Source organism: Ovis canadensis, chromosome X (genome assembly GCF_042477335.2).
Source record: "Ovis canadensis isolate MfBH-ARS-UI-01 breed Bighorn chromosome X, ARS-UI_OviCan_v2, whole genome shotgun sequence".
Lineage (NCBI taxonomy): Eukaryota > Metazoa > Chordata > Mammalia > Artiodactyla > Bovidae > Ovis > Ovis canadensis.
Window position 1 is genome coordinate 58135370 of NC_091727.1, and position 26791 is coordinate 58162160.

At 38.8% G+C, this 26791-nt stretch overlaps 1 protein-coding gene across 19 annotated transcripts; it reads left to right on the forward strand.

The window, feature by feature from the left end:
* The first annotated feature begins 370 nt into the window (after positions 1 to 370).
* ZNF182 (zinc finger protein 182) lies at positions 371 to 24371 on the forward strand. Of its 19 annotated transcripts, none has more exons than XM_070291718.1 (7): positions 398 to 518; positions 729 to 911; positions 1744 to 1803; positions 9579 to 9625; positions 16319 to 16451; positions 16762 to 16857; positions 21484 to 24371. In XM_070291718.1, exons 5-7 carry the CDS (start codon positions 16331 to 16333, stop codon positions 23112 to 23114), a joined length of 1848 nt encoding a protein of 615 aa, XP_070147819.1. In that variant the 5' UTR covers positions 398 to 518; positions 729 to 911; positions 1744 to 1803; positions 9579 to 9625; positions 16319 to 16330; the 3' UTR covers positions 23115 to 24371. The 19 variants fall into 19 exon arrangements, with proteins under 19 accessions (XP_070147812.1, XP_070147822.1, XP_070147814.1 ...); XM_070291719.1 differs by having other exon boundaries at positions 416 to 502; XM_070291723.1 differs by having other exon boundaries at positions 423 to 518; positions 16765 to 16857.
* The last annotated feature ends 2420 nt before the right edge of the window (positions 24372 to 26791 follow it).

Sequence of the window (26791 nt, forward strand, 5' to 3'; positions counted from 1 at the left end):
TTCTGCCACGCATGCCGACTTCCTATTCAATTACACCTGCAAACCTGATGCTGCCCTCCAGGTTCAAGACATCAAATTCCCGCCTGCTAGCGTTTTCTTTATTGGGCATTTCCCCTCCCGCAATAAGGAAACCGGTCTTTGGAGTCTTAGGAATGACGGCCTCTGTAGATCATACACCTGTTCTACAACTGCATCCCTAGAAGGGAGAAGCGGTAGGCGCGGCCATCCCCCCGTCAGAGCAGTGACGTCACCGGAGCGGCCATTTTCTTCTGCGCCTGCGCTGCGGCCCCATTGCGTTCGCCTCTGGCCGGCGGGAGGGGGCACCATGTTGACTATTGGCGGACGTGTGCTCAAAGGCCCCACTGAGCGTGCGCACACCCGGCTGCTGCAGCCCTTTGGGCTGCGGAGCCTGAGTTGGTCCCAAAGCGGAAGTGCTTCTCCGGCGCTAGTTCTCGTAACTGTCTCCTTTGCACCGAGCAGAAAATCTGTTGTCGAGAAAGAGGTTGAGGGAGCGAGTGGTAGGGATGATGGGCTGAGTGATGGGGAGTTCTGGAGAACGAATGAAGCGGGTTTGGGGGGGGGTCATTGACGTGGGAGGTTGTGGGGTGAGTGATGGTGGACCAAGAGGTCAGCGAATGAGGGTTTGTGGGCTCAGTTGTAGACAAAGTTATGGGGCTAGTCAGGGTTGAATGGGGCTTACTAAATGTTGACTTTTACACATTTTCTAGCATAGTGACCTGCGCTAAGGGTTTATACGCATCCTCAAACTTCTGCCTAGGCGCCCCCATCTCTCCTGCCCATATTCCCTTTTCCGAGCCCCCTAGGTAGGGGCCTGTTTTGAATGCTCCAGTTGAAGTGAATTTGCACCCGAGGGCTTCCTTCTGACTCCTGAGCTAGACGGCCCCAGTGAGGTGAGGAGAAGGAAGAAGAGGCACCAGAGAGTACACACCCAATAAAGGGCCTCGCCCAGAGTTTGGGGCTTGGGAAGGTTGGGCAGGGACTGGTGGTGTGGATTCTGGGGGGGATCTGGCTTAAAACGCATGGGAATAATAATTTTAAAGTTCAGTTTCTTTTTGGGATTTAAAAGTAGGTAACATTTGCATTGTAGATTGATTAGCAATGAGAGGAGAATAAAAAGGAACTAATTTTATGCCCCTATATTTATATTGTAATTCTTAGACATTTTTTAGTGTGTATAAGGTGTATGCATTTTTTAAACATTTAACGCATGGGTTCCTGCAGTTTCATAACAGCTTTTTTTCATTTAGAAGTTACTATGATTCAGCTTAAAAATTTATCGTGTAACATTTAAAATACTTGTAATTTAGAAACGTACAGAGAAATAAACATAATAAGTGTACAGTTCCATACAAGATTATTTTAATAGCTACATAGAATTTAATCCCTTATTATGGATCATAAGTTTGGCATTGTTAAAAGTCAATGCTGAGATGAAGCTACTTAAGGAGAAATTGTGATCCATTATTTATTTCATTAAGGAAAATACCTAGAAATACAATTTCTGAGTCAGTACAGAGGTATATATACAGAAGAAAACTTTTGTTTTTGCATGAAAAAAAGACTCAAGAATACACAAGTGGTTGTTAAAACTACATGGTTTCCCAAACTTCCACAGAGCAGCCATGTGCCCAGCTGGTGTGAGGGGATTTCTAGGCAGATATTTCTGGGCACTGGAAGCCTGATGGGGTCTCTCATATGCTCTACACTTCTCCACTCTTCTAGCTCAGTCTTCACACATCTCTTATTTTTTCCCAAGAAGAGGAGGGAATGGCTGAACCCCAGGTAAGGATGTTGTCTCTTCCTTTTATTTTACTATGGATGTGTTCAGCAATGTTGGAATCTCAAACATAAACTAGATTATTTATAAATAAGTGTTAATATCAGGGAAAATGAGAGACAGCAAAGGCCAAATTAAAATGTAGACACATGACTTAGGGTGTAACAGATAGTTACACATTACAATATTAGTTGAGTTGCAAATTTCTCTTTGAGCCTCTGGCAGCCAGAGGAAATCTGGCTCCATTTACTCTTCCAAGAGAACACATCAAGTCCTAAGGGAAGTAAAAGTTTCCTGCAATTGCCTTTCAAGTCATTTATTTGCTGAATCTTCCTTTGGGTGGTGGAGTTGTCTTCAATCACAGAATAATCTGCATTTCTCTAATGGCCAGTGATATTGAATATCTTTATATAGGCTTATTTACTTTTTGCATATCCTCTTTGGTGAAGTGTCTGATCAAGTCTTCTGCCCATTTTTAAATTGGATTGTTTTTCTCACGATTGAGTTTTGAGAGTTCTTTTTATATTCTGTGTACAAGTCCTTTGTCAGATTTGTAAATATTTTCTCCAAGTGTGTGGCTTGTCTTTTAATCATGTTGTTCACAGAGCAAGAATTTTTAATTTTGAAAATGTCCATTTTATAAACTATTTCCTTTATGGGTTGTGCTTTTGGTGTTGTTGCAGGAAGGGGGACCCCTTCCAGGGCCCGAAACTGGGCTCTTGTCTAAAACTCGGAAATGAATTGTCCAAGGAGATACATGTGCTGACACAGCAAGAGATTTTACTGGGAAAGGGCACCCGGGTGGAGAGCAGTAGGGTAAGGGAACCCAGGAGAATAGCTCTGCCACATGGCTTGCAGTCTCGGGTTTTATGGTGATGGGATTTTATGGTTTCCGGGTTGTCTTTAGCCAATCATTCTGACTCAGAGTCCTTTCTGGTGATGCACGCCTTGTTCAGCCAAGATGTGTGCCAGAGAGAAGGATTCTGGGAGGTGGTCGGACATGTGGTGTCTCCTTTTGACCTTTCCCGAACTCGTCCGGTTGGTGGTGGCTTATTAGTTCCGTGTTCCTTAGCAGGACCTCCTGTTGTAAAACAGCTCATGCAAATGGTTACTGTGGTGCCTGGCCAAGGTGGGCGGTTTCAGTCAGTGTGCTTCCCCTAACAGTGTCAGGTCTAAGAACTCTTTGCCTCAATTAAGATGGAAAAACTCTAGTCTTGTATCTCCTGTGTAGAGAAAAGCCCAGTTCTTTCCTACTGTGTCACTCCCATAAGTTTTCCTTTACTCTCACAAATAACACTTCTGATACTTCTGGTCACCAAATGTGTGGCGGTTTCCCCCCACAACAAGCAAATCTCTGTGACACCAGCTGGGTGTTCTACAACTTAATACTGACACTGTCCACCTGGAGATAGTGTCAGATCCTATAGGTTAAGGGCTTAGTTCCACAAGACTGCCCCACCTCCCAACTTAAGATGCTGGTCAAAAGCCCAGTGCTTATCACCTGTGCTTCTGTGCAACCAGCTATTGATCAGAGCTTCCAGTGACCCCCTCTTCGAGTTAGATTCATATGCTGCAGTGGCTCACAGAACTCAGGGAAACATGTTTCCCAGTTTATTAAAAGATATATTAAAGTATACAGATGAACATGCAGATGGAAGAGATATGTAAAGGCAAAGTATATGGGGAAGAGCTTCCACACCTCCAGGTCCAGGTGTGCCACTCTCCTAGCATCTCCATGTGTTTACAATTCAGAAGCTCTCTGAATCCAGTCCTTTTGGATTTTTATGCAGACAGGGAAGCCTGGTGTGCTGCAGTCCATGGAGTCACAAAGAGTTGGACACAACTGAGCAACTGAACTGAACTCTTTACATAGGCATGATTGGTTAACTCATTGGCCATTGGCTTTGTTGTTGTTATTTATTTAGCAATTAACTTTTGATTTAAATTCCAGTCCCTCTCTCCATCCCCGAGGTTGGGGGGTGGGAGTAAAACTTCCAGTCCTTTAATCACGTGGCTGGCCACCAGCTCCCTCTCCTTAGGTGGGGTTCTAAAGTCATCTCATTAATATGTCAAAAGACACTTTTATTGCTTTCCTTGCTTGAGATACTCCAAGGGTTTCAGGAGCTCTTTCTGCCAGAATTTGGGAGCAAAGACCAAAAGTTAATTTCTTATTATGAGTCACAATATCACATTAGGTCATGAAGATTTTCTCCTATAATGTTTATAATTTTATGTTTACTCAAGATTTAGACTCAAGATCCATTTTGTGTTAATTTTTATGTAAGGTGTAAGGATTAGGTCATGGTTCATAATTTTGCAAATGGATTTCTATTTGTTCTAACCCCTATTTGTTGAAAGGACCATCTTTTCTCCATTGAATTGATTTTATGGTTTTGTCAAAAATCAGTTGGCCATATTTGTGGGATCCATCTCTGGACTGCCTGTTCTATTGATCTGTGTATCTAATCCTCCACCAGTACCACACTGTCTTCATTACTGCAGCTTTATGATAGGTCTTGAAATCAAGTAGTATGGTTTCTCCAACCTTATTCTACCTTTTCAACATTTTTTGGCTATTCTTGTGCCTTTGTCTTTATATGTACATTTTAGAATAATCTTGTTTACATGTCTAAAAATGATCTTGCTGGGATTCTGATAGGAATTGAGTTAAACCTGTAGATCAGTTTGGGGAGACTTGATGTCTTTATTATGTTGCGTCTTCCAGTCCATGAACACAGTATTTATTTACCTCTCCATTTATTTATTTAGATTTTCATTTACTGACTCCATCAACATTTTATAGTTTTCAACATACAGATTCTATATATGTGTATCAGTCTGCTCAGGCTGTCATAGAATGCCACAGACTTGGTGGCTTAAACAACAGAAATTTATTTTTTCACAGTTCTGGAGGCTAGAAGTCCCAGATCAGAGTTGGTTTTGGTGAGGACATTCTTCCTGGCTTATAGCCAGCTGCCTTCTCACTGTCCTCACATAGTCTTTCCTTTGTGCATCTGCAGAGTGAGAGGAAGCTCTGGTGTTTCTTCCTATTTTTAGGACACCAATCCTGTTGGATCAGGTCCCACTCTTATGACCTCATTTAACCTTAATTACCTTCTTAAAGACCCTGTCTCCAAATACAGTCACACTGGGGGTTTGGGCATTCAGCTTAAGAATTTTAGGGGGGGCACAGTTCATTCCACAACAGTATGGCATGCTTCATTTTTTAAGCCTCTGTAAATGGTTTGGTTTTTAAAAGTTCAGTTTCAAGTATTCATTGCTAGTATATAGAAATATGATTGATTTTTGTTTGTTGACCTTTGCTGTGGTCTGGATGTTTGTGTGCCCCCAAACTTCACATGTTGGAATCCTAATGCCCAAGGTCAGTGATGGTGTTAGGAGGTGGGGCTCCCTCTCCTTTATTTATATCATTAATACAGAATTTTAATTTTTATGGATTTTAACTTTTCAGTAGATTATAATCTGTTATAATTGTCATTATTTATTTTGCTGCTCACTTGCCCCTGAGTTATCCAGGGGGGTCCCCTAGCTGGCTTTTGTGTCCTTTTGTCACATTCTGATACTTTCCTGAGCACTACCTTAGTGCCGACATAATAAGATGTTCCAGCTTCCATCTTTTACTTTTCCTACCCCAGGCCTAGAATCAGCCATTTCTCCAAGCAGCACTGGTTCCTGTTAGTAAATAATTATATATAGAAATCAAAATCTGGATGGTAGTTGTGCTCATTGCTGTTGGGGCATCATTACTTCTAGGTCTTTTCAGTGAACTGTGTCTCTGTATATCTGTGTATACACACACAGCTTGAATTTATGCAATACCCCAGGAATCTTCCTAACCTCTCTTACTCCATATTTGCATCTCCCTTCACCAACAGTGAGAGCACTGGCTCCTAACATCAATATATTGATTCATTTTCTTGTCTTACAATATACAGAAGATAGGCTCAGAATTCCTACACACCTGTGAAAAATCAACCTATTGAGTACAGTACACGAATTGTTTGCATGCCTTTTATACTGAGGATATGTAATCAAAGTACTCTGTTTAGAAGTTACATGAATTAATTTTTCCTTTTGATTTTTTCCTATATAGTGTGGTTATGTTATTTATTTGGTATACAGTTAGGTTCATTTTTTCTGTTTGTATTCCATTTTGATTTTATTTCTTTCCATCTTTGTTGATTTAACTTTATCCTTTATACTATATATAAAATGTTAATATGATTTGAAGACAGAAATATATACACAGAATTGTCACCTCTTCCTGTACCTAATACCTAATTCTCATTCTACCTTGGAGATAACCAGTCTTGTTTCTGATTTATGCTTATAACATTTCTTTTTAAAAGAAGCAGATAAAGGTATATTTTAAAAAATTTCCCCTTTCAGTTCAGTTCAGTCCCTCAGTTGGGTCTGACTGTTTGCGACCCCATGGACTGTAGCATGTCAGGCTTCCCTGCCTATCACCAACTCCTGGAGCTTACTCAAACTTATGTCCATCGATTCAGTGATGCCATCCAACCATCTCATTCTCTGTCGTCCCCTTCTCCTCCCGCCTTCATTCTTTCCCAGCATCAGGGTTTCTTAGTGAGTCAGTTCTTTGCATCAGGTGGCCAAAGTATTGGAGTTTCAGCTTCAGCATCAGTCCTTCCAGGGAACATTCAGGATTGATTTCCTTTAGGATGGACTGGTTGGATCTCCTTGCAGTCCAAGGGACTCTCAAGAGTCTTCTCCAACACCACAGTTCAAAAAAGCCTCAATTCTTAGGCACTCAGCTTTTTTATAGTCCAACTCTCACATCCATACAGTGACTACTGGAAAAACCATAGCCTTGACTAGATGGAGCTTTGTTGGCAAAGTAATGTCTCTGCTTTTTAATATGCTGTCTAGGTTGATCATAGCTTTTCTTCCAAGGAGCAAGTATCTTTTAATTTCATGGCTGCAGTCACCATCTACTGTGATTTTGGAGCCCCCCACCCCCAAGTAAAGTATATCACTGTTTCCATTGTTTCCCCATCTATTTGCCATGAAGGGATTGGACCAGATGCCATGATCTTAGTTTTCTGAATGTTGAGTTGTAAGCCAACTTTTTCACTCTCCTCTTTCACTTTCATCAAGAGGTTCTTCAGTTCTTCTTCACTTTCTGCTGTAAGGGTGGTGTCATCTGCATATCTAAGGTTATTGATATTTCTCTCAGCAATCTTGATTCCAGCTTGTGCTTCATCCAACCTGGCATTTTGCATGATGTACTCATGTGATGATTTCCCCTTTCATATTACTCAAAAAGGTAGTATACTTTATTTATAGACTCTTTTGCACTTTGCTTTTTTCCCTTAACAATATATCCTGAAAGTTGCTGCATGTATGTTTACAAATATTGTCCTCATTCATTTTAATTGAGATATGATTGACATATACATTAGTTTCAGATGTACAACATAATGATTCAGTACTTGTGTATATTCCAAAATGATCACCACAGTAAGTCTAGTTAACAGTCATCACCATGGTTACTCATTTTTTTCTTATGATGAAAACTTTCAAGATTTCTTCTGTTAGCAACTTTTAAATATACAATACAGTATTATTAACTGTAGTCATCATGTTGTGCATTACATCCCCAGGACTTACTTACAGATATTTTATAACTGGAAGTTTGTACCTTTTGACCACCTTTACCAATTTTGTCTATCCCCACCCATCACCACCTGCGTCTTGCAACTACCAATCTGTTTTTTGTGTCTATAAGGGTTCTTTTGTTGGTTGGATTCCACATACAAGTGAGATCATATGGTATTAACTTTCTCTGACTTATTTCAGTTAGTATAATGCCCTAAAGATCCATCCATGTTGTCACAAATGGCAAGAGCTCCTTCTTTTTTATGGCTGAATAATATTCCATTTGTGTATGTGTGTCTATCACATTTTTCTGTATCTGTTCATCCTTCAGTGGACACTCAGGTAAAGTCCATGTCTTGGTTATTGTAAATAATGCTACTGTGAACACGGAGGTACATACATCTTCTCCAGTCAGCGTTTTTGTTTCCTTTGAATAAATAGCCAGGAAAGGAATGGATGGATCATATGATAATTCTATTTTTAATTTTTTGAGGGATCCCCATACTATTTTACATAATGTCTGCACCAATTTACATTCTCACTAACACTGCATAAGGATTCCCTTTTCTCCACATCCTTGCCAACACTTGCTATTGCTTATCTTTTAGATAATAGCTATTCTGACAGGTGTGAAGTGATAGCTTATTGTGGTTTTGATTTGCATTTCTCTGATGATTAGTGATGTTGAGCATTTTTTCATGTGCCTATTGGCCATCTAAATGTATTCTTTGGAAAAATGTCTCTTCAGATCCTCTGCTTATTTTTGTTCTGATTTAAAACAATATTTATGATTGGGTCTTCATTGCTGCACCCGGGCTTTCTCCAGTTTTGGCAAATGAGGGCCACTCTCTAGTTGTGATGCATGGGCTTCTCATTTCAGTGCCTTTTCTTGTTGTAGAGCAGGGGCTTTAGAGCAGGGGCTCAGTAATTGTGGTGCATGGGCTTAGTTGCTCCACAGCATGTGGAATCTTCCCAGACCAGAATTAAACACATGTTCCCTGCATTGGCAGGCAGACTTAACCACTGGACCACCAGGGAAAAGTCCCTGCTTATCTTTTAATTGTTTTTTTTTTATACTGGGTTTATTTTTGATACTGAGTTGTGAGTTCTTTATATATTTTTGATATTAACCCCTTATAATTTATATGATTTGCAGATGTTTTTTCCTGTTTGGTAGGTGGTTTTTTCATGTTCTTGATGGATTCCTTTGCTGTATGGAAGCGCTTTATTTTTATGTAGTCCTGTTTGTTGAATTTTGCTTTTACTGCCTTTGCTTTTTGATGTTAATCATTAAACCAATGATTTTTTTATTAACCAAAAAAATCATTGCTGAAACTGATGTCAAAGAGCTTACCACCTATGTTTTATTCTAGGAATTTTATGGTTTTGGGTCCCATATTCAAGTCTTTAAGCCATTTTGAGTTAATTTTTGCATGTAGTATAAGACAGTGTTTCAGTTTCATTCTTTTGCATGTAGCTGTCCAATTTTCCCAACAGAATTTATTTTAGAATTTATTGAAGAGGCTATCTTTTCCACATTGTATATTCTTGGCTCCTTTGTCATAAGTTAATTGACCATATATGCATGGGTTTATTTCTGGGCCTTCTGTTCCATTGATCTGTGTGTCTGTTTTTATGCAAGTATTCTGATTACTATTTTGATTCAATCAACTCAAGCTATTTTGATTGCTATAGCTTTGAATACAGTTTATTTGTAATTACGGAGTGTGGTTCCTGCAGCTTTGTTGTTCTTTCTCAAGATTGCTTTATCTATTCAGGTCTTTTGTGACTTTTATATGAACTTTAGGATTGTTATATTTCTGTTTCATTCATTTCTTCGGCTGCATAGTATTCCATTGGTGGATGCACCAGTTTGTTCAGTCATTCTCCTATGTATGTGTGACTTTTGGTTGTTTCCAGTATTTTGCAATTAAGAATAATGCTGGGGACTTCCCCAGTGATCCAGTGGCTAAGATTCTGCACTCTCAGTGCAGGGAGCCCTGGATTGATCCATGGTCAGGGAACTAGATCCCACATGCCACAACTAAGACCTGGCACAGCCAAATAAATAAATAAAATTTTAAAAAGAATAATGCTGAAATGAAATGTATTGTGCATAAATTATTTCCTTTTCGTTCAGGTATATCTTCTATATAAACTTCTACAGGTGGCATTGCTGATCAAAGGGTAAATACAGTTGATTACATATTGCTAAATTCCCTTCTATATGAGTTATACTGTTTTTCATTCCTACCAACAATGTATGATAGTGCCTTGTTTCTCTGTGACTATACCAATAGAGTATGTTGTCTGGCTTTTAAACTTTTTATAATCTGCTAGATAAGAAATGGTATCTCTATTTAGTTTTAATTGCCATTTCTGTTATTATGAGTAAAGTTGAATATAATTTCATATATTTAAGAGATATTTTTATTTCTCTTGTTAATTGTCTTACATTTTTTGCCTGATTTTCTGTCAGGTATTTGTCCTTTTTTCCCCCTTGATTTTCAAGAGTTCTTTATATGTTAAGGATATTAATCTTTATCTGTGATATATGTTATACCAGTCTTTATTTGTGATATATGTTGCAACATATTTCACCCCTGCTTTGTCCTTGGACTTACCAAAGTGTTTTTATATTGTATTTTGTGGTTATGTTTATTAATCTTTTATTATATCTGGATTTTTATTCATATTTAGAAAGTCTTTCCCTGCCCCTGGTGGCTCAGCAGTAAAGAATCCTCCTGCAGTGCAGGAGACTTGCAGGAGATGTGGGTTTGATCCCCTGGAGAAGGAAATGGCAACCCACTTCAGTATCCTTGCCTGGAAATCCCCATGGACAGAGGAGCCTGGCGGGCTACAGTCCATGGGGTTGCAGAGTCAGACACCACTGAGTGAGTAAACAACAACAACATCATCCGGGTTATATGGACACTCACCCATGCTTTCTTCTAGTACTTTGTTTAGCTTCTTTTTTTTTTTTTTGCATTTAGGCCTCTGATCCATTTGGTGTTTATACCTTATGCAATGAGATGTGGATCCAATCTAGTCTTTCCAAAATGGCTTTTGAGTTAACTCAGCACCATTTATTAAAAAGTGGGTCTTTTGAACTCTGTGCTTTGATAGAATGCCTGTATCAAAATATGTTTTGGTATCTGGTAGGGCTGCTTCCTCCCTAGACAGTTTTTCTTTTCCAGAAATTTTCTAGCTATTCTTGCATATTTATTTTTTGGTATGATCTTTAGTACTACCTTGTTTAGTACCATTAAGAAGCTTGTGTTTTAAATTGGGATCACATTACATTTATAAATTAACTTAGGGATAACTGCATCTTTGTGACTTTGTGTCATTCTATCTATGAAGAGTTTGACAACTCTGAAGTTAGAGAAAACTGTCCTGAGAAGAGACCACCCTCACTTCTGAACACCACTTGCAAGTTTGGGGGTCCCCAAGGTCACTTTTAGGTTTGACAGTTCATTGGAGGAAGTCAGAGAACTCACTGAAAGCAGTAATACTCATGGCTATGGCTTGTTACAGGGAGAGGACACAGATTGGAACCTACCAAAGAGAGAAGTATATAGGGCAGATCCCCAGAAAGTACCAAACATGGAGCTTCCATTTTTCTCTCCCCATGAGGTCAAGATGCATGACTTTGTGTAATTGGTATTGATGTGTGGTAGTACACATGGAATTCTGTCAACCAGAGATACTCTGGTGAGCTTCAGTATTCAGAGTTTTTAATTAGGGCTTCATTTTATAGACTTCCCTGGTGGCTCAGATGGTAAAGCGTCTGTCTACAATGCAGGAGACCTGGGTTCGATCCCTGGGTCAGGAAGATTCCCTGGAGAAGGAAATGGCAACCCACTCCAGTACTCTTGCCTAGAAATTCCCATGGACAGAAGAGCCTGGTGCAGGCTACTGTCCATGGGGTCACAAAGAGTCGGACACAACTGAGCGACTTCACTTTCACTTCCACTTTTATAGGCGTGATTGTCTATGTGGTTGCTCTCTCTGTCCAGCCCCTCTGGGGGTGACCCAAAGCCCCTACCCTAAATCATGTGGTTGATCTTTCTGGTGTAGCCAGCCCCAACCCTAAATCACATCATTACATTATCCATGGTGATCCAAGGCCCCTATGCAAAACATACATTCTGTCCTTCCTTCCAGTCCAGTTCATCCCTCTGTCCATCCTTTCTTTTCTTCCATTCCAGTTTGCCTTTCCTTCCTTCCTTTCCTTCTTCCTTCCATTCCTACCTTCAATTCTAATCTTTCCTTCATTCCTTCCCTCCTTGCTATCTTATTTACCAGTATTTATCTATCTTTGGTTATTTTAAGGAAATTATCATTTATTCTAACCTGTAGTTTTTGTTGATCAGGATTGGGTATTGAATTCTGTTTCAATATTTTTATATTAGCATTTCTTATATTAGTTATATTCATATAAGTTTTTTCTTTAGGTCTGTTTAATGGTGATTTATGTTAATGAATATTCTAATATTGAACTATCATCGTATGGCTGGAATAAATCTTAATTGGTCATGATGTATTATTGTCTTAATGTGGGTCTATTGTTTGCTTATGCAGCTGACTTTTGAACAAGGTGAGTGTGAACTGTTCGGGTCCATTTGCATGTGGATTTTTTCAGTAGTGAGTACTACAGTACTACACAGTCCTGTGGACTTGGTTGAATCCGTAGATGTGGAAGAACCTCTGATATGGAGGGCCAATATAAGTTATACGGGGATTAACCCTCAGTTGTTCAAGGATCAACTGTATTTTATTTAGGATTTTTGCACTGTTGTTCATAAGTGAGATTAGTCTGCATTTTCCTATTTTGTACAATCTTAAATAAGTTTATGTGTCAATTTTACATTCAATTCCTGTAAGAATTTGGAAACTTTTCATTTTTCTATGCTCATGAAGAATTAGAGCAGTTAGTCTTCTCACGTCTTTTTTTTTTTTTTTTGAGCCAAAGTCCTATCCTGGGCATGTATGTGGCTTTCTACCTTTCCTTGTATGTGGGTATTTTTGAATATCCCAACTTCCCACAGAATCTCAGGCCTTAGGCAGTCTGTTGTCTGTCTGGACTGTAATCTTTGGCCCCAGGCATCTGTGGGATGTTAGTTTGCCTTGCAGTCTTTCAGAGCAATGCCTGCTGCTTTTTGGCCTGAGTTCTGAGTTAGGCGAAACAGAGAAGAGCACCTCACATCAGTCTTTCTGGTTAAGGCTGAGTTTTCACTGCTGAGGGCCCAGAGTTCAACTCCATGGCCTGGAACTAAGATCCTGCAAGCCACATAGTGTGGCCAAAAAAAAAAAATCACCTTATGTCTATGCAAGGATAGAACAGTATCTACATATATACTATTTTTTAAAGACTTTTTCTTAATATTTTCTATATTTCTCGGGCACACAATTTATCTGTGAGTTTTTCAAATTGTTGCAAATCTCCAAAAATTTGCCAATATATTTAATTGAAAAAAATCTGCATATAAGTGGACCTATGTAGTTCAAACCTGTGTTGTTCAAGGGTCAACTGTATTTCCCCTTTGTAGTTCGCTCCTTGCCACACCCTGGCCCCTAGTAATCATTGATATATTTTTGGTCTCTATAGTTTTGCCTTTTCCATGTTATAGAAATGAAATCATATAGTATGCTCAGATGGTGAAGAATCTGCCTGCAATGCAGGAGACCTGGGTTCAATCCCCAGGTCAGGAAGATCCCATGGAGAAGGGAATGGCAACCCACTCCAGTATTCTTGCCTGAAGAATCCCGTGGACAGAGGAACCTCATAGGCTACAGTCCATGAGGTCACAAAGAGTCAGATATGACTGAGTGACTAACACTACTTACTACTACTATATAGTATGTAGCTTTTTGAGTCTGGCTACTTTCACTTAGCATAATACATTTGAGGTTCACCCATGTTTTTGCATGTATCATTAGTTCTTTCATTTTTATTGTTGAGTTGGATTACATTATGTGTATTACAGTTTATTCCTTCACAGGTTGAATAACATTTGAGTTATTTACATATTTTGGTGATTACAAATATAGCTGCTTTATAAATGTTCATGTACAGGATTTGGGATTTACATAAGTTTTCATTTCACTTGGGTAAATATACCTGTGAGTTGGATTGCAGATACTATGGAAGTATATGCTTAACTTCATAAGAAACTGGTAAACTGTTTTCCAAAGTGTCTGTGCCACTTTGCATTTCTGTCTATGATAAATGAGACTTTGTTTATTCCACATCATCACCAGCACTTGCCATTGTCATGTTTTTTCCCATTCTAATACGTATGTAGTGGTAGCTCATTGTGGTTTTGATTTGGTTTCCTCATGGCTAATGATGTTGAGCATCTTGGTATGTGCTTATTTGCCACTTAACTTTGATAAAGTATGTCTCTTGGCTTTTTTTTAAGTTTTGAGAGTTCTAGTTCTTATGTATTCTAAATACAACTTCTTTGTCAGATGTACAATTTGTAAATATTTTCTCCCATTCCATGGGTTTTTATTCTTTTAACAGTGTCTTGAGTTTTGGTGTCACATCAGAGAAATACTTGGCAAATTTAAGGTTAAAAAGATTTTCTCCTATATTTTATTCTAAAAATTTTGTAGGTTTAGATTTTACATGTAGGTTTGTGATCCATTTTGAGTTAATTTTTATATATGTTGGAGGTATGATTGAAGTTCTTTTTTTTTTTTTGCATATGGATAGTCAGTTGTTCCAATACCATTTGTTGAAATGGAACTCCCATTTTCCATTGAAGTGTCTTTGCATTTGTCAAAAATAATTTTAGGTATGCAATTATAACATACATGAGGTATGGTTTATAAGTGTACAGCTTGATGAATTATGACAAAGTGAACACCCTGTGGAGCCACTCCTGGAAACAAGGTCAAGATTAGGACATAATCAAGACCTCCAAATCCCCCTTCATGCTGTTCCAATCAATACCAGCCCCAAAGGTAACCACTTCCTAACTTCTAACAGCATGGATTAGGCCTGCCCGTTCTCTTCCTGTATATAAACAGAGTCATGCAGTATGTGCTCTTCTGTGTTTGGATTCTTTTGCTCATTAGTACATCTGTGACATTCATCTGTGTTGGATATGCAGTTGTAGTTCATTCCTTTTTGTTACCACATAGTATTCCTTTGAAAGATTGTCCCACAATTTGCCCATTGTATTGCTGAGGGACATTTGGGTTTCCCCCACAACTTAGCATTAGAAATAGTCCTCCTGTGAACATCCTTGTGCTTGTTTTCTAGAGTACATGTGCCTGATTTTCTCTAAGGTGTTGCTGGATCATAGTATTTGCAGTCATTGACTTTAGTAAACAATGCAACTGTTTTCCCAAGCAGTTATACCAGTTTTTATATTCCTGTTAACAGTGTGTGAGAGTTCCCATGTCCGCACAGTTTTATGGCATTTTAATCATGTAATTATAATGTTTCTGGTGAGTGCCAAGTGGTGTCTCAATGGGGCTTAAATTTTCATTTACCTAAGTGCTAATGGGGTTAAGTACATTTTTTTTCTGTTCACAGAACATATGTCCATATGATTTTCATTTTAGTATTCACATCTCTTGTCTATTTTTCTGTGCTGCTTGTGTTTCTTTTGATTTGTAGGGGTTATTTTATATGTTCCAGATAAGAACCCTTTATCACTTATGAAAGCAGAAGATAATCTCCCCATCTATACTTACCTTTTTACTGCTGTATTTTTTCTAACAGTACTGTATATTCTTTTTTTAAGATTTTTGGTATGCATTTTAAAGTTTTTATTTCTTTGTGGCTGTGCTAGGTCTTTGTTGCTACCCACGGGCTTTCTCTAGTTGCTGTGCATGGGATTCTCATTGTGGTGGCTTCTCTTGTTGCAGAGCATGGACTCTAGGTATGCAGGCTTCAGGAGTTGTAGCAGGTGGGCTCTGTAGTTGTGATGCACAGGCTTACTTGCCCTGTGGCATGTGGAATCTTCCTGGACAAGGGATTGAACTATATGGATCTTTGTTGGCAAAGTGATGCCTCTACTTTTTAATACACTGTCTAGGTTTGTCATAGCTTTTGTTCCAAAGAGCAAGCTTCTTTTAGTTTCGTGGCTGCAGTCACGGTCTGCAGTGATTTTGGAGCCCAAGAAAATAAAATCTGTTACTGTTTCCAACTTTTTCCCCATCTATTTGCGATGAAGTGATAGGACTGGATGCCATAATCTTCGTTTATTGAACATTGAGTTTTAAGCCAGGTTTTTCACTCTCCTCTTTCACCCTCATCAAGAGGCTCTTTATTTTTAGTTCCTCTTCTCTTACTGCTGTATTTTTAATCTTGTAACATCTATCTTTTCCTTTATGAATAGTGCTTTTCGTGTCTTTGTTTTTGATTTTCCCTACCCTAACCTTACAAAAACATTTTCCTATAGTATTCTCCAGATACTTCATTGTGTTTCCTCTCATGTTAGATTTGCAATTTACCTGTAGCTGATTTTTGTGTATGGTGAGTTAGGGGTTAAATATAATTTTTTTGGTACACGTAGATATCCAGTAACCCATCTATATTTATTTGAAAATATCATCCTCCTCACTATTTTGCAGTTTCAACTTTATCATTAGTCAGGTGTCCCTACACATTTGGATTATCTTTTTAGTTCTACTGGACTACTTGTCCATCCTAATACAACATTGCCTTAAATATTCTATTATTTAGTATGATAGTTTCTCAACCATGACTTGTGATTTTTTCCCCCTACCAAGTAGGTCAATAACTTGACAGACATCCTGTATTGTCATCATCGTGAACTGGGAACCCAAACAGAAGTTCCCTTACATTTATCCCATTCTTATCATTCAGTGGTCAGCGTTTTCAAATAAAAGAATATACAGTTACAGGGACTCATGACATTTGAGGATGTGGCTGTGGATTTTACCCAGGAGGAGTGGCAGTACCTGAACCCTCCACAGAGAACCCTGTACAGAGACGTGATGCTGGAGACCTACAGCAACCTGGTCTCTGTAGGTAAGAATGGCTTCCTCAGGTAATTTTGCTATTTATGATTACTCTGTCCAACAGAATGCCTTTTCCTTTCTCAAGTTGGAAACTTGTTAGGCCTCTGAACTATAGAAGAGTTTGACATTAAATTCCAAGGATCAGAGTTCCTTTTCCTCCTTTGCTTTCCTGACAAGGTGTTTGGGAACTCAAAACCCAGGTGAATTGGTTTGACTACCATTGTGTCAAGTGATACATCCCTTGTACTGCCCCACACTCCACCTTCCTTTTTCTCAGAATCTCTGAAGACCAAGGAGGTATTGCTTTCATTTCTCATTAGCAGGGTATCATGTTACCAAACCAGATCTTATCCTCAAATTGGAGGTGGAAGAGCAATGCCTGCCAGAAGGAAAAATTCCAATTTGGAGCTTTCCAGGTAAGTGGCATTGACCCAGGCTATGGGGGCAGGAGATCCCAGCTTGTCAGTCAGGGGTGCTGCTGCTGCTGCTAAGTTGCTTCAGTCGTGTCCGACTCTTAGTGACCCCACGGACTGCAGCCTACCAGGCTCCACTGTCCATGGGATTTTCCAGGCAAGAGTACTGGAGTGGGGTGCCATTGCCTTCTCCAGAAGTCAGGGGTGAGGGTCTGTGAAATGACTTCCAGGAATATCTCAGGGATGGTTTATGGAGGACAGGGATATCAACACCTAAGACTAACACCTTCTCCCCTGTTCTACACCCACCAGGCCACTCTCCTTAAGTTGGTGCTCACCCATAAGTTTCTGCACAGTCCCATTTCCCTGTAATACAGGTGTCTTATAAGTGCCAGCCCCCTGGCCCCAAGCCCTGCCTCTTCTGTTGTTCTCATTTCCCACTGCTCATCAGAAGCCAGGCCCACATTAGTCACAGGCTAGGCACTAGTGGTCTAATTCTGGATTGGATTACCTGATTCTATCCAGTTTAGATATTCCTATCAGATTTGGTCTCCTAAAGCATCTTGATTCTCTTAAAAAATATCTTTATTAAGATATAATACACATACAATAAAATTCATGCTTTTGAAGTGAAACTCAAAAACTCAATGATTTTTAGTATGTGCACAGAATATTCTATCTAACTCCACTATCTATTTCTAGAACATTATTATCACCACTCAAACTCCTGTCCCTTATCAGTCAGTCTCCATCCCCCATCCCCTGGCAAGCACTAATCTAGTTTCTATCTCTAATTTTGCCTATTCTGGACATTTCATATAAATAGAACCATACAAAATGTGGAATTTTATGTCCAGTTTCTTTCATTTGTATGTTTCAAGGTTCATTCATATTGTAGTATGTGTCATCCCTTTTTATGGTGGAATGATATTTCATTATATGGATATTCCACATTTTGTTTATCCATTCATCTGTTGATGGGCATTTAGGTTATTTTCACTTTTTCTGTATTAAATATAATGCTGTTATGAATATTCATGCAGAAGTTTTGAAATGTACATTTTCATTTTTTGTGAGTACATACATAGTGGAATTGTTAGACTATGTGATAACTGTTTAACATTTTGTGGAACTGCCAAACTCTGAACATCCTGTTTCTCAAAAATTTTTTACCCAGTGGTTTTAATGTTCACTGATGATTCTTGCCTGAATCAATTACAGTAAGTCCCCTACATATGAACAGGTTCCTTTCTGAGAGTGCATTTGTAAGTCCAATTTGTTCATAAGTCCAACAAAGTTAGCCTTGGTACCCAACTAACACAGTCAGCTATATGGTACTACTCTGACTTACGTGAATGGACATGTGAACGCACATTTGCATCTTTTGAAAGTTCGAAACTTGAAGGTTCATATGTAGTGTGCTTACTGTGTTACTAAGATGGTTGGAAAAACTATGCATTTTCTATCATTCGTTCTACATTTGTAAGTTGGCACTTTTAAGGACTTCCCTTCTTTGTTGATTAGCTGGAATACTTCCATAAAGAGGGATTGCCCTCCATCTGTTACAGTTGACCCTTTAACAACATAGGTTTGGAGCACGCAGGTCCACCTTTATGCCTTTTTCAGTGCTAATAGTACCGTGCTAGACAATCTGTGGTTGATTGAATCTGCAGATATGGGACCACAGACTTGGAGGAGGAACTGCCTGTATGGAGGGCCAATAAGTTACAATTGGATTTTCAACTGTGCAGAGGGTTAGTGCCCCCAACCCCTGTGTTGTTCAAGGATCAACTGTATTTGATTATATATGAGTTATATATATTTTTCCATTTATTTACCAGTTTTCAAAATGAGTTGGTTTTGTTGCATCATTCAAAGGTGCCTAATACGTCTTTTTTGAGTATCATTTATGGACTTATGGATTTAAACACTTTTATGTTTTGATCCATTGCCTTATCCTTATTATAAATCAAACTGCTCCATCTCTGGCCAGTGGATTCCCCTTTAAGTTGGGTCCTGAGTCTTTGGTAGCTTTCTTGCTTTCTGTTGTTACAAGATATTCCAGGCTCATAGTATGTATTTCCTGTACCTGCCCTGAAATCAGCCATTTCTCCAAGGAGCTTTGGTTTGTTCTTTTTAGTGGTAATGTTTCGTGACCACAGTTTGGATAGTAGGGAATTGTTTTCTAGGCTTTTTATTAAATTGACATAGCTAGGAACTATGTAAAAGATTTTTTAAGAGAAAATACATCATATATTCAAATGTATATTTCCAAATCAAATTCTGGGCTTAAATTTTTTTAATTTATTAATTTTACATCTGATGGTAGTATTGTTAGTATTATTCTGAGACTGCTGAATGTGTACAGTGGGTTGATTCACTTGAGCTCATCATGTTGGTGCCATTGAGAATCAAGAATTTTTAGCATGGTTGTTAGGAAATACAGAATGAGTTGATACTTATTACTATTAGGTAATCCTTTTATTTTCAGTTTTGCTTTATGATTATATAAAATATTTGTAAAATATTTACTTGATTCCAAAATCAAATCTAGAAAACAATGATATTCAAAGAAGTCCAACCTCTTTCCCTCTTCATCCTACTCTTTCCTTACCCCATAGGTAACCATTTATTAAAATTTGAAAGTTTATCCTACTGTTTTTTACAGAATGAGCCTATATTGTTTTAAATATATACTTAATACTTATTTCCTCCATAGAAAATGGTAGTCTACTGTGCATATTTTTATTCATCTTTTTTCATTTAATTCAAGAACATATTAAATATCCTGAGACAAAGTCCTTATTTCTTTTTATAGTATAATAATTCTTAACATAATAGTAGTAGCTATTATTATAGTAGTAGTTGTTCTAGTAAACATTTGAAGTGCTATACATGCCCTATTGTAATTAATTTAATCCTATAGACATACATTTTGGTGGATACTGTTACAATTCCTGTTTTCCAGATGTGAAAGTAAGATAAAAGTAGATTAGCTAATATGCCTAAGGTCACAGAACATGTAAAAATCTGATCCAGGGTTTGATCCTGGGCTAGAGAACTTACAGCCCTAGCCACATGTGCTGTGTTGCTGCTTAACACCTAAGGAGGTCCTTGGTGGAACTTGGATCCCATCAAATGTATTTTGTAAAAACTTTTCTTTATGATGTTCCCACCCAGTTAAGAACTAGTGCTTTACTAAAGAAGGAAAGGAAGTCATAGGAAGAGAAGCCACAACTGCATGATCCATTTTAAAATCCAGTATTACTCTTAAATGTTGCTGTTAAATCTAAGTGGTAATATGAGTAGTTACTGTATTCTTCTTTCAGCTCTTCTGTATGTTTGAAATTTTTCATATAAAATTTTAGGGAAAGGTGAAAAGAAAATTAAACTACAAAAAATAAAAATTCAATATATGTGCAAAAAGTATTTACTGACCAAGATACCATTGATTTAAAAACACACCACTGAGAAAGAAAGTTAATGACATGTCATTGATTGTAAGGTGAATCTGGATTCAGGGGTATTAAAATGTGGAGTAATATGCATCTTGTAATTGATATATTAAAAGCAAGGCTTTGTGCTTTCAACTATCTAAATGAGTGGTACAGATAACTGACTACTTTAGAAGTTAATGAAAGTTAAAGTTATATAAAATCAGAGTAAGCTTTTTTTGAAAAGACTAAACTGCTTCTTGAAAGTTTAATCTAGATTATGAATATAGCAAAACATGAAGGACTGGGCTATGTGGGTGATGAAACATGAGGAAGGATTTGGATTAATAATAGATGTAGTTTTTAGTGGAAATAGTATAGGCAAAAGTAGAAGTTGGTATTGAAGAACTGTGAATGCAAACTTGGATGAATGCAAAGATCATTAGGATGAATGCAAAAATCCAAATTCAGCAAAGATCATTAGGTTTCTTTGTTTTTGTAAGGTTAATTATTCTGAATCTTTCTCTCACATTTTACTGAAAATGTGGATTTCAGGATTGTTGGAAGATTTGAGTCCATGAGTCACAGTGTTGCATTTCTATCTAGGTGCAAGTAGTATATCAGGAGGAGAAGGCAATGGCAACCCACTCCAGTACTCTTGCCTGGAAACTCCCATGGACAGAGGAGCCTGGTAGGCTGCAGTCCATGGGGTCGCTAAGAGTTGGATATGACTGAGTGACTTCACTTTCACTTTTCCCTTCATGCATTGGAGAAAGAAATGGCAACCCACTCATGTTCTTGCCTGGAGAATCCCAGGGACGGGGCAGCCTGGTGGGCTGCTGTCTATGGGGTCGCACAGAGTCGGACACAACTGAAGCGACTTAACAGCAACAGTATATCAAGAATAGTTAAGAGTTCATATGATAAATGAAGATAAAGGGTGATAAGGTCCCCAGAGTGATATAAAAATAGAAGTAAAAAAGACTGAAGTGTTAGGATAAGATTGTTCTTGGTAACAAAAAGGCTAGCAAGTGGGAGTTAAGTAAAAGAACAGGATTTGATGGTCAAGATTCTCTCTCCAGGAACTCTGATAAAATGACATATCAGTATCAGCTTTCATATGGCAAAACATTTCTAAAGACAGTCCATTCCATAATGTCAAAGTATAAAGGTGGTTTATTGTACTTCTTTCTAGAAGAAGCCTGCCAGGTTGATGAACAGATTGAGAGACAGCATCAGGATGACCAAGATAAATATCTGATGCAAGTTGGATTCCCTGACAAGAAAACAATTACCAGTAAGAGTGGCCTTGACTATAATGAACTTGGAAACATACTTTATCTGAGTACAAACCTTTTTGCTTCAATACAAAGGCCCCATAAATATGAATCATTTGGATATAATATGGTTGATAATTTAGACTTATATAGTAGAAGTTCTGTGGGAAAGAAATATGATAATGGATGTGCAAAATTATTCTTCCATACTGAGTATGAGAAAACAACTCCCAGAGTGAAACCTTATGGATATAAAGAGTGTGGGAAGACCCTCAGGCAAAAGAAGGGTCTTAGTCTACATCAGAGAATTAAAAATGGAGAGAAACCCTTTGAATGTACTGCCTGTAGGAAAACTTTCAGCAAGAAGTCACACCTCATTGTACATTGGAGAACTCATACAGGAGAGAAACCCTTTGGATGTACAGAATGTGGAAAAGCTTTTAGCCAAAAATCTCAGCTCATTATACACCTGAGAACTCATACAGGAGAGCGACCCTTTGAGTGTCCAGAATGTGGAAAAGCTTTCAGAGAAAAATCTACTGTCATTATACATTACAGGACTCATACAGGAGAGAAACCTTATGAATGTAATGAATGTGGAAAAGCCTTCACTCAGAAGTCAAACCTCATTGTCCATCAGAAAACCCACACAGGAGAAAAAACTTATGAATGCACCAAATGTGGGGAATCTTTCATACAGAAACTTGATCTAATTATACATCATAGTACTCATACAGGAAAGAAACCCCATGAATGTAATGAGTGTAAGAAAACTTTCAGTGATAAGTCAACTCTCATTATACATCAGCGAACTCATACGGGAGAGAAACCTCATAAATGTATGGAATGTGGGAAGTCTTTCAATGAGAAGTCAACCCTCATTGTACATCAGCGAACTCATACAGGGGAGAAACCCTATGAATGTGATGTGTGTGGGAAAACCTTCACCCAAAAGTCAAACCTTGGTGTTCATCAAAGAACTCATTCAGGAGAGAAACCCTTTGAATGTAATGAATGTGAGAAAGCATTCTCTCAGAAATCCTATCTCATGCTACACCAGAGAGGTCATACAGGAGAGAAGCCCTATGAATGCAATGAATGTGAAAAAGCATTTTCCCAGAAATCTTATCTCATTATACATCAAAGAACACATACAGAAGAAAAACCTTATAAATGCAATGAATGTGGCAAAGCCTTCAGAGAAAAGTCGAAGCTCATTATACATCAGCGAATTCATACAGGAGAGAAACCCTATGAATGTCCTGTATGTTGGAAAGCTTTCAGCCAGAAGTCACAGCTCATAATACATCAGCGAACACACACAGGAGAGAAACCCTATGCATGCACTGAGTGTGGCAAAGCCTTCAGAGAAAAATCAACATTCACTGTTCATCAGAGAACTCATACTGGAGAGAAACCCTATAAGTGTACAGAATGTGGGAAAGCCTTTACACAAAAATCAAATCTTATTGTACATCAGAGAACGCATACAGGAAAGAAAGCCCATGGGAAAGGCCGTTCTTGGAAGTCCAAGCTCATTGCACATTAGAGAGTTGATGGTGCACTTGTGTTCATTGAAGGACATTTTTGTCAGTTTAATTAAACATTTAAAAAGTATATTCTGATTGCTGGTTTAAATATAAGGAGTAAAGTCAGCCTTTTTTTTTTTCTTTTCATCTCAGTCTTCACCCAGAAGCTGCAAGGAGAAAAGGAAGGACTTTGTATCTGACAAATTAGGAAATAGCTGAAAACAGATGAGAGGGCTGCCAGAGGCAGAGGAAATCAAGCACCAGTGCAAGGAGATTTCAAAGGCTAGAGAGGAGTGGTCAAGGGATAGCACTGGTAAGGACTCTTAGCCAAGTTTTAGTCTGTACTCTAAGTGCAAGATCATATAGATACATAACAGTGATAACAGAGCATGGGCAGGTGGGATGTTTCCTCAACCCATATGGAAGTCTCAGGAGAGACAGGCAGGGGCCTCAACAAGGAAGTACTCAGACAAGCCATATTTGTAGAAAGTAGTCTATGCTTGTGAGAGGAGCAGTTGGTAGGGGTTAGGGAAAGAGAAGGGAGTGGTGTTGTGAAGAACCCAACAGCTGGCCCCTCTTTACTGACTCTGGAGAAGTCTGAAAGAACTACCAAATGGGAAAAAAAATTCCAGTTGTAAAAGCTCTGATCTGCCTAGAACATGGCCGCATTTCTTCCCCTGCATGAACTTCCAGCAAACAGCAAGTCCAGGAAAACTTATTCAAGGAGGAATGATTCCAAAGAGTCAAAACCAAAAACACACATGGCTTTTGAGCCAGCAGTTCCACTTCTAGGACTGTATATACTCATGCATGTACCAAAAGACAGACATATAGAGGTATTCAGTGATGTACTGCTTGTGAAAACAAAAAGTTGGAAGCTTTCCACATGGCTCATGAAATCCTGGAATGTTCATACAGCAACCTTTCAGGTAGACCAAAAGAAAAAAAAAAGATAATGAAAACTTGGACACCATTTGTGTAGTGATGTGGGATGATATCCAACATACATTATTGGCTGAGAAAAGCAAGGTGCTGGATAGTGAGAATACTATGCTGCCATTTGTATATAAAAAGGAGACTAAATGGTAAATACATAACTGAGTGTATATGCATAAACTATCTCTGGAAAGATACACAAGAAGCTGGGAACCCTGATTACCTCTGGGAAAGGGATGGGGAAGTGGGTGGCATGAGGGAAAGAATTGGGAGTGAGATAACTTTTGAAAATTATACTATGTGGATGTACTAGCTTCTCAAAAAATAACTTTTAAACAACATGTTTTATTCTGTTACTGTTTAAAGGAAGTCAGATTCCAGATACAGGATTTCATAACATTTAAATATAGATATGCTTAAGGTGGAGCTTAGGGCTTCCCAGGTGGCTCAATGATAAAGAATCTACCTGCCAGTGCAGGAGACACAGGTTTGATTCCTGGGTTGGGAAGATCCCCTGGAATAGGAAATGGCACCCCACCCCAGTATTCTTGCCTGGAAAATCCCATGGACAGAGGAACCTGGTGGGCTGCAGTCCCTGGGGTTGCAAAGAGTTGGACACAACTGAGTACATACAAAACAGACACAGAGAACAGACTTGGGGTTGCCAAGGAGAAGAGGGGGAGAGGAGGGACAGACTGGGAGTTTGGGGTTAGTAGATGCAAACTATTACATTTAGCATGGATAAACAACAAGGTCCAACTTTATAGCACAGGGAACTATATTCAATATCCTGTAATAAACCATGACTGACAAGAATATGAGAAAGAATATGTATCACTTAGCTATGCAGAAATTAACACAATATTGTAAATTAATTATACTTAAAAGGAAATTCATCTTCCTGCTGATAGAAAAATATTCCTGGGTTTCTGGCCCATCAAAGGTCACCCTTAAGTAGGATGGGGAGGGGTGGTCAGGTCTTGCCACTTCAGGTTGATTCTGGACTCCTGCTTCCTGGAGCCCAGGTGGCAATCTGACGTGATGGGCATGTAGGTAATCAGAGGTGAGTGAGGCAGGGACCCAGAGGCAAAGGAGTGGGGATGAACAGCAGAATGTGGATAAATGGAATGGAATTGGGGGAAAGACCGTGAAGGGCTGAGTATGAGAATGGGTCGATGAGGGGCAGAGTGGGGGTGAACAGGGCAGGGCAGAGAGAAATGGAAGTATCCAATAGAGTGAGTTACTGGAGAAGAAACAGTTGAATGTAAGCAATGCCAGGGAGAATGGGAGTGAGTAGTTTGAGCAGACAGAGGGTGGATATTGGAAATGTGGACCAAGTGGAGTAAATTTGGAATAATATGAGGCACAGTGGGAGTGACAGTGGTGAATGGGGCAAAGTGAAAAGCAGTCAGGCTCATGGCAAAATGGGGCAGAGTGTTTAGTAAGTGCATAGAGGAAGAGTGTGGGTGGGCAACGTGTGGCAGACCACCAGACCAGGTGAGTGCCAGGTGCTATGTATGGTGAGTGAGGGGGATCTGTGGAGTTGGGCTGTAGGGTCTCAGAGTCTCAGTGATGGAGAAGCTTGTATTGATGAGAACTGAAGGGAAGAAGTGGGAGGTGGTCTCAGAAGTTTCCCCAGGCTCCCATTGGTGACCACAGGTACATGGGATGGGAGCAGCCTATGATCAGGACACACAGCTCAATGAACAGTTCCTCCATGTCAACAACATGCAGAGAGGGCAAGGCCCTCTGACAAGTGTATCCCTGACACCTTCCCCAGATCGACTTGACATTTACATTCCTATATTTCAGTAACTCTTGTTTCTTCCATAGTAATTTCATTTATTCTCTTTAATGCATCCTACAAGCTATTAACTTACTTGCTGAGTATATTTAACACATCTTAGGAATTCTGCCTGCGTCTGAAAAGCTGCTTGCTTACTCATCACCTGTACTTCACACATCTGCTCATATTTCAAGCTCCTAGCGTACTTACTATGTTTAACACTTCTTAGGAGCTTCCTCCATCACATTTGTTTTCTTGTCCTTCAGAAGTGATGAAGCAATAGAGAAAATCAAATTCTTTGAAAAGATTAATAAAGTGAGAAACCCTGGGCTGATCGAGGGAGGAAAAAGGAAAACACAAATTTTCAAATCAGAAATGATATAGTGGATATCACTACAGATTTAATTAAACATCAGGGAATTATGAAAAAACTCTGACAGTAAAGTTGATAATTTAATGTAATTAATAAAGGAGAAAAATATAATGACCTCTATAGATGCAGAGAAAGGATCTCATAAAACTCAACACCTTTCCAAATACAAATTAATAAACTAGGACTAGAAGAGAACTTCCTTAAGTCTGATAAAGGGTGCATTAAAAGAAACTGCAAAGACTTAATGGTGATATGGTAAAAACTTGTCTTGAGACAAGATACCTGCTATGCCCACTCCTATTCAACAATGTACTGGAGGCCTTGGGCAGAGAAATAAAGCAAGAAAAAGGAGTAATGACTGGAAAGGAATAAATAAAACTTTCAGTGTCTGCAGATGACATGTACACACAGAAAATCCCAAAGGACCTACAGATACATTCTGAATAAGTGAATTTAGCAAACTTGCCAAATATAAGCTGAAATTACAGGAAGTGTTTATCTTTGTACTGGCAGCAAACAACTAGAAAACTGACACCACAGTTTCAATTTTGGGGAACAGAGAAACAAGCAATGGGGCCATATAATGGAAGTCCTTGAAAGTT

What these genes read in the sequence shown, in the direction of transcription:
- ZNF182 (XM_070291729.1), top strand. An exon ending in CAGCAACCTGGTCTCTGTAG is followed by an intron (nt 16,452 to 16,764) that starts GTAAGAATGGCT and finishes TCTCATTAGCAG; the next exon opens with GGTATCATGTTACCAAACCA. An exon ending in GATTTTCAACTGTGCAGAGG is followed by an intron (nt 18,609 to 21,483) that starts GTTAGTGCCCCC and finishes ACTTCTTTCTAG; the next exon opens with AAGAAGCCTGCCAGGTTGAT.